The sequence below is a fragment of the Melospiza georgiana genome, chromosome Z (genome assembly GCF_028018845.1).
Source record: "Melospiza georgiana isolate bMelGeo1 chromosome Z, bMelGeo1.pri, whole genome shotgun sequence".
Taxonomy (NCBI): Eukaryota; Metazoa; Chordata; class Aves; order Passeriformes; family Passerellidae; genus Melospiza; species Melospiza georgiana.
In genome coordinates, this window is record NC_080465.1 from 49470311 (window position 1) to 49478870 (window position 8560).

At 40.6% G+C, this 8560-nt stretch overlaps 1 protein-coding gene across 2 annotated transcripts; it reads left to right on the forward strand.

Annotated features, from left to right (window-relative positions):
* Window positions 1-1363: 1363 nt before the first annotated feature.
* Window positions 1364-7892, forward strand: ESM1 (endothelial cell specific molecule 1). 2 transcript variants are annotated; one of them, XM_058044344.1, is made up of 3 exons: window positions 1364-1688; window positions 5563-5718; window positions 7792-7892. In XM_058044344.1, the coding sequence occupies exons 1-3, from the start codon at window positions 1364-1366 to the stop codon at window positions 7890-7892; spliced, it is 582 nt and encodes a 193-aa protein (XP_057900327.1). The 2 variants fall into 2 exon arrangements, with proteins under 2 accessions (XP_057900327.1, XP_057900328.1); XM_058044345.1 differs by lacking the exon at window positions 5563-5718 and having other exon boundaries at window positions 1388-1688.
* The last annotated feature ends 668 nt before the right edge of the window (window positions 7893-8560 follow it).

Genomic DNA, 8560 nt, shown 5'->3' on the forward strand with positions numbered 1-8560 from the left:
TACCAATTCACATTTGCGTTAATGAAGAAAAGGCTTTCTTGGTCTTCTGTGTTTCTAGTCTAGTCCTTCATTTTGTTTGGCAGCCTACTAGCAGTGTCCTTAGCCCACTTGAGACACAAGACTCCCAAGTGACAAGGTGGTCATACTCAGTTCAGTTTGCTTTGTTCCCACTAACTTCACTGGCAACAACTTTTGGTATTCAGAGGTTTATTTATGGCTAGCTTTATTCCTCTTTTCCTTTCCTGTAGATTTTTTTTAATGCAGAAATTTTCATCTCTCCAGTGGCTCATCAGTTTCACTGGACTCCACTTGTTTGCTGTTTCTTGTCAAGGCTCTGGCAGGATAAAGTAAGTCTAAGAGAGGAGACAGGGGAAGCTGAGATTTGTTTTCTGTTTGTTTACATTAGCTTCATTGAAGAGCAGCATCAGAGCATCCCACAGAGTTTGTCAGAATAGAAGTGGTGTAGAGGGAGAAGAATCAGCCCCCTGGATCCATGCTAACGCTGTGCAGACAGTGCTGATGATGGATGGGGATTTCCCCGTTGCTTGTGAAGTTGGGGCAGCTCATTGCTCATTCTCCTGAACTTCCTGTGGAAGATCCCACAAAATGATGGCTTTTTTCTGACCAGTTTTTAGTTCTAGCAGTAATCTTTGAGTTAAATGTTTAATTCACCTCCACTTAAATACTGATTAGAAAGTACTGTTTCAATGCAATCAGGAAAAACTACTGAAAAATCTGAGCTTGGCTATTGAATGACATGATCTCATTTAATTCCCCAAAATAACCATCCACATCCCCTAAAAGAGTATGCCAAAGATTTATTCAATTAAAGATTATTCTTTCAGCAGTGAGATGATTCAGTGTGATTTTCTTCTGGCCATGCATGCCGTGATAGCCAGGCAGAGCTCTCCTGTCAGCAGTGTGCCCAGCGTCAGAGCAATCCCTGTCCTGCAGGAAGGTATGCAACCTCCTCGGGGTTGATTGTTTTTTTACTTTTTTTTTTTTTTACTCTTGGCAGACGTCCTTGAGCATTTGAAACGGATGTGAGAGAGTTTTTAGTCCTCATGCAAAACAACCAACTAAACATAACAGATTACATCAGCTCAGGCTTTTCAATTCCTGGATGGCAGCAGAGTGCTAATCCAACCTTCATCCTGGATTTCATAAACTGAAACAAGGGAGGCTGGCAGGAGCAGCGCTGCCGGATTGAGGAAGCTGACGACGGTGCAACATGTGGGCAACACACTTTATAAAGCTCATAAACTTGTAGGCTGATGTGTGCAGCTACCACTTTGGATTCTGTACCGCTGCTTCCCTCGGCAAGAGGCACCAGCAGGCTGAGCACTGAGAGCTGCTCTCTGGGATGGAGCATTTACCCCTGCAAGACATGAAGGGCTTCCTGTTCCTCACCCTCCTCCTGCTGCCCGTGCCTGCTGGAGCTGCCTGGAGTGCGAAATACGCAGTAGATTGCCCTGATCCCTGTGACAGTAACGCATGCAAAAGCACTGCGCGCTGCAAGCGAACGGTGCTGGATGACTGTGGCTGCTGCAGAGTGTGTGCAGCTGCACTGGGGGAGACTTGCTATCGTACTGTCTCAGGTATGGATGGTGTCAAGTGTGGCCCTGGGCTGAAGTGCCAGTTTTACACTGAGGAGGATGACTTTGGTGATGAATTTGGTATCTGCAAAGGTAATGATATTCACTTTGTATGTACCCACTGTGGCAATCTGACAGCAACATACATGCAGAGTTTGCTTCTTGCTTGAAAGGAGTAAAATGAGATTTTTACAGCTCATCCCTTAGCCAAGGAAAAAGGGAAAAAATACTTGCTGTCATTAGAAGGCATTACATGTACTGGGGCAGGTTTATTAATGTGATGATATTGTTTACATATTACCTGGGGACATGTGTAAGGAAACACCGACAGGGTGTACTTGGAGCTTGAGACACCCAGGCACTAGTCCTGTTCTTTCTGTTGATTTGGTGGGTGGCTCTCTATAAATTATAAAAACTTTAATCCTGCAAGTCCAACCTTGTCACAGGGTCCCCGTGGCAGCTGCACACTCCTGGGGGTGATGCTCCCTTGGCACTGCCTGCCCAGTGACCAGGTGCTCACGCTGGGGTCTGGGGGATGGAGAAAGCAGCACAGCCTGAGGGCCTGGAGACTTTGTCCTGTTTAATTTAGTCTGCCTTTGAGGTGCTCAGTCATCCTAGGGATGTGGTCAGGGGAGGCAAACAGAAACCCTCCTGCCTGAAGGATGGCAATAACAGAGCAAAAGCTGACTGTGAGAGGAGCAGACAGGCACTGAGTTCAGTTTATTCCAGGTATGTTGCATGCTGATTTCTTTAGTCAGAAGCTATAATCACACTTTTCTTTTAGGAGCTATTCTCACTCCATTTAAACAGGGCAATCTTTACAGGGTGACAATGTATTCTATTTGTAAGATGCAGGGTGAATTTTTTAAAAAATAAACTATTTTTAAAAGAGAGTTTGCAAAGCATTAGTGCAGTGGGTCTTGCTGTGTTTGTGTACCACTTCAGTAAGTAGATACAGACAAGCCTTAGAATAACTTCCTTAAAAGTGGGAATAACTTGGCAGTTAAATATCAGGAGTATTAACAGACTTAGTTAAAGTAATGACTTAGGACCTGATGCCGCAAAAATCACTTCGGTTGATTCACATACAACACACACATTTATTTACCTTATTTAAAATAAACTCATGTGCATGGTTGAGTGTGAAACCCAAAACTTTATTGCAAATGAGTAGAACTTACACATAAAGATTATATCTTTGGTGCACTCACCAGGAAAATATTTTACTGAGATAATTGACTGATCTTCAGTTTATTAAAAATCACAGTGCAAGATACTGCCTATAATTCCATTAACAATTGTTTTGAATTAGTGTGTACTTTTCGCTTTCCTCATAGGAATTTCTTAGCAATAGCACCCTTTGAATGGGAAAAAAGAAATATTATGGGAGTTGAGATCTGAATCCCCATAGCTGAATCTTGGGTGCTCTGTAGAAAATGCAAAATCCAATGTTTGGGTTTTTTTCCCAATCGTTCTGTGGAAAAACTCTCATTAATTTCAGTAAAGTCATATCTTGGCTTCAAATTTAAATTGGTGCTTACAGTTTCTATTCCCCATATATTTATTTCCACTAAATATTATAGGTATAATTTTGAATTCTTTTTCTTTCTTCGTCTCAGCTCTGAGATAGTACAGTCTCTCCTTGGAGTCAGATATTGTTATTTTATATATCCATGTGCAGCTAGGATACCAGGTCACTCACTCATTTTAATAACTTCCATGTTTGTAATAACTGACAGATGCAGGATGGCTAAATTCTCCCTGGCTTCCTGTTGCCAATTTACTTTGAAGTTCTGCAAAAATTATCTGAACTCTCTGTTTTTCAACTTCTTGTTTCAAAAATGGGCCATATATATTCCAGAACAATTTTTTGGGATACTTTTATTATTATTAGGACAGTGCATTGTGCTATTATGAATAGCAATGTCATTACAGCCCAAAGCAAAATACTTTTTGGTGCCCTTCCTTCTATTAAACCACTGGGAGCTATCTGCACTTTATTTAGGAGCAGAATCCTATTAAACAAAAAACTTCTAAAATACAAATTTACTCAGTTGTCAGTGTCAAGAAATGTAAAAAGCAGCACCAATGTCAAGGTTATTCCATACAGAGCCAAGTGCTTTGGGCTCAGACTTGTTTCTATGCTGTTGTGCGCATCTCTGCATCACACTTCTCCAGGCTGAGCACCTGTAGAAGGCAGATTGATGCTCCATTTAGTGTGTGCTCTTTGCTTGTCTCCCAGGGAGGATATGCACACAAGAACAGCTCTGCTTGGGTGGGATTTTGCATTTGTTTTATGTGGACAAGCAGCAGATCGAAGAGTCATTCTTGGGAAAGGGAGTGCGCTGAGGACTAGGAAGAATAATTTTCTTCCTAGCCCTCAGGAAGAATAATTAAGTTATAGTGTAGCCAACATTTTACAATTCTCTGTGTATCAAATGGATTTATGGATTTATAAGAATAAATCCATAAATCCATTTCATACACAGAGAATTGTAAAATGTTGGCTACACTATAACTGTATAATGGTAGTGCAATAGCTTGATTTTCATATTACCTAGGCTGTATGGCAAAGCTAAAAGTTTGCATTTCACTCAAGAGGAGACTGAACAAACTAAAAGGTGATTTTATTGTGGGGTGTTATATACAAAAAAACTATGTCTGGATAGAAGGTCTCATAGCTGAAAAGGAGAGACAAAATGAGGGAAAAGGAATTATTTGTGCTTACTATGGCCACCCTCCTTAAGAGTTTTGTGGAGGCTTGGGCTACATGGTTCCTTGGTCCAGCCCTGAATCCTTCATCTGCCCTTAGGAGGTGAATCAGAAGCTCTCCAGACCTTGCCATTTAAGGTGACCATGTACCTTGGGTTGGCAAGGACAGTCTGAACATAAAAGCCTTTCTCCTGGGATATCTCAAACCTCTCCTGGGAATGATCACCTGTTTGTGGGTTTGGAAAGGACGTGTTAGACATGGATTTTCCCAGTCTCAGCCTCTTCAGCAATGGTTTTAGGAAGGTATCCTATTCAACAGCAATGCAGATGAAGACAAGGGCCATAGCCCCTACTTTAAACCCTCTGGGAAGTTATATGGCACAGCATGTGATATGTGTCAGCTATGGGATAGGGAAAATCTGTTCCTGACGTAATTTTCTTTGGAAAACATTTGTTCCCATCCTAGCAACTGCTTTGTAGTGCTCCTCCCCAAGCTTGCTCAGGGATGTGAGGTTTGAATAGGGGCATTATGTGACCAGATGCAGCATAACCAGGGAGCTGCCTTAGTGCCAGAGATCCCTTTAGGCCATCCTCACTCTTCAGGCTGGAGATGCAGGTGAGCTGTCTGCCATGGGAAGGCAGAACCTGGCTGTCTGAGAAGGTATTGGGTGGGAGGCTATTCCCAAGGACCCAGGAGCATCTCCAGGTGGGTGGTGAGTTTGCTGGATAGCTCCTCATGGTCAGGCTGCATCCTCCTCCCAGGCTGCTGGCCCAGGCCACAGCAGCTCCGCACCAGCATCGGACTGCAGCTCTAAATATCAATGGTCATCAAAGTCAGATAATATCACAGTGAACCACACAGTGAGTTCAGGGAACTTCTGGAGTCATCTTCCCTTCTAAATTCAGTGCTAGCCCTTTAACTAAATCTTCTATAATTACATACCTACATATTCATGCTGCCTTTAACTAAGGCAATGTAATGTAAGAATGCACTTAAATCTAAGAGTGTTTCAGAGAAGGATTACCAGTAGCACACTGTATAAATAAGTTACAGGAAATGTAATGATGTATGTAAAGTGTGTCAAGATTTGTTAGTACTAGAAGATATTGTAAAAAAGCAGTCAGCATGCTGAAATCCTGTGGCTAAGGTCTAGCTGACCTCCACTCAAAGGTTTTCCACTTTCAAGCAGACCAGCTATTAAGACAGCAGCTGACTTGGATCACTGAAAACTGCTTTGCTATATTTTTTTTCCAGAGTGTCCCTATGGTAGCTATGGAATGGAATGCAGGAAAACCTGCAACTGTCCCTCTGGCATCTGTGACAGAGTAACAGGGAAGTGTCTGAAGTTCCCGTTTTTTCAACTGTCTGCTTCAAAGCCTCCAAATCGACGAAAAATATCTTCACACACAGGTGAGACTTTGTGGGACAGATGATTTTGGCAGAAAACACCTTGCACATGATCTACTACCACTCTGTGTATAAGTGGTGGGTACTTTGGTGGAGCTGTGAAAACCATTAATAACACAAGGTAGGTTTATTTTTCCTATTCCTTAACATGAGGCAAGGAATTAGGTGAGCCGCAACACATGCTAGAAACATTTTGAAATATTTTGCAACTGTTGCATGTGCTAGCAGTGCCTCACCTGTGCAGCAGGAGGCTGTGCTAGGGTTTGCATGTCAGTTCAGGATTTCACTACATTGCATTTACTATTGTTAGCTAATGCATAGTAAAAATAGAATTTCATTTTCCCCATGAGGATAGAGCTTTATATGTTTTCAGTTGTCAGTGAAAGGTTTTATTAAATGTTTTATTGTAGTCATTTGTCACAGTAACATTGGAATAATTTATTTCCTTTACATTTGTGTCTGAAGCTTGTAATAGATCTGTCCAGAATTAAAATTAAAAAAAAAAAAAAGGAAAAAAAGAAAAAATGTTTTTGATGCACCAAGGAAAGATCACTGAAGCTTTAGAGGTGGGATTAAAATTTTTCCCCCTTTTCCCCACCTGATGATACTAAGGTATGTTTGACTGAACAATGCTTACTCTAAATATAAAGAGAAACCAAAATAAATGCAAATGTGTAGAAGTCAGAAAACCTCTCCAGAGATTTGATTCTAGGTCTACTGGGATCTTTTGTAGGGTTTCACTAAAGATTTTTGGATTTCATTTCTTCTCCAACTGCAGCTTGTGTGCAATTTTTAATTTTCTTCTGTTATATTAAACTGTGTAGAGTTTGCTGTCTTAATACAAGATTTATCTTTCTCTCTTTCTCTGCTCAGAGAAAGTTAGATAGAAGCAAAGTTCTGCAGCTTATATCGCATTTAAAATAATCTCAAAAAAGCCTCTTACAAGATCAATCAGCTCTGATATTTTTGTATTTTTCAACATGATTGTGCTCTTTTGTCTTTCCTTCTTCTATTTATTACTGAGGGTGTCAAAATAATGAGTGTGCTTGCTTTTTTCTGTATCTAGCCTATATTCCAAACCTTCCCAGACAGCCCATTTGCATAATTTCTTCCTCCCCTTTTCTCTTCCCCACTTGCCTTTGGTCCCAGATTTTCTGCTGCCTCAATGTTTAACTGCTTGACATACCCCAGCCAGGACGAGATATCCACTGCATGGAAACAAACAGTGTTATTTACCCTTGCAAAATTTCCCAATTACTTCTGTCCTCAGAGGTCTGTCACTGTTAGCAGATCAGGGACACTATGAGTAGTACTGCATGGGGTGGTCACACAGGGTTTCATGTGAAAGGGGTCTTCAGAAGTAACTATAGCATCTAAGTGATCATCAGTGAATTAAAACAGCTGTAAATGCTTCTGTGCTTTAAACAGGCAAGTTTCTGACCCATATGTTTTATACAAAACACTATGTCTATGCCTACATATGCCTAACAAACTTAAAGGTGTCAGAGGTGCTGTACATTGCAATTTTGCTCCTTTCACGGTCAGACAGGAGGGCAGTGGACAGCACACTGTGTCCCCAGCCAGCTAGCTGTGCCAAAAAACCCCAGTGACAGCTTAGGAATCAGCCTCAGCCAGGGACTGTTTCCAGTTGACAAACTGCGCATCTTTTACCTATTTTTGGAGAGTAAGAGAGTTTGGTGGCACACACCAGGCTATTCCATGCCAGCTGGCCTCAGTCAGAGAATAGCTGCAGGGGAGTTTAATTTACTGCTGTAGGTATTGAGGATGTGTTGCTTGGTTGTGTGTCACACTGGAGTGAGTGTTACAGTCAGAACTGGAAACTGAAGTCAACTCATCAGCCTTATGCTTAAACTATTAGAAAACAGATATGACTTGTGCCCTAATTTGGTATAAATTTTGCAGCTAGGTAATTGGAGGTAATTTACTGAGTTTTCTGCAAACATACCAGTTAAGGATTTTCTGAAGTATTCATAAAACCAGTGACAATGCTGCAGGATAATATTTTAAGGCTCTTATGTTCATGAAATCCACCTTAATTTTTGTGGTTTTTTTCAGATAGTGACATGGCATCAGGGGATGGAAATTCTGTAAAAGAGGAATTCGTTAAAGAGAAAGTTATTCGCTCTCCAGTAATGAAATGGCTAAATCCTCGCTGATATTTACTTACACTTGTAAGACTTTCAAGTGAATGCATTTCTCACAGATTATTGAATATGCAACAACACACTTTAAGAACAAAGTAGATCTATAATGTATGAATATGTAATCTCTGAAGCTCGAATGTGACCTGTTTTTAATGAAAAAATGTTTACTTAAAAATAGACTGTACAGTGTATATGACTTTTGATATTTGTTTTGATAAGTATTTGAACAGAGAAATGTATTGTGGCTTTTTGAATGTATAGTAATACTGAAAACCCAACATGATCATTCAAATAGTGCCAGAGGCTGACTCTTGCCAACCTGATGCTGGAAAAGCTCTCACTGAATGAAGGGGACTGTTTGGGTGAGTGATACTATTGATGTGGAACCATTGTGAAAGAAACACATATAAGCAACACCTCAGATGGAAGGAACACCCCTGTGCAATAACAATAAAGACAGCAAAAGCACAACAGGGTAAATTAAATAAACGAACAAGAGTTGTTAAAAATTTTCTAGTTTTTGGAAGTTTGGTGAGAATTCCTGAGAGACAAATATGCCTTTCTTCAGAGAGAAAACATCCAGCACTTCAGTTTATACATTGTGAATAACTTAGGCAAGACACTGCAGACATATTTTGTATTTAGTTGAATTTCTAAAGTTAAATTTTGTACAGAAAAAC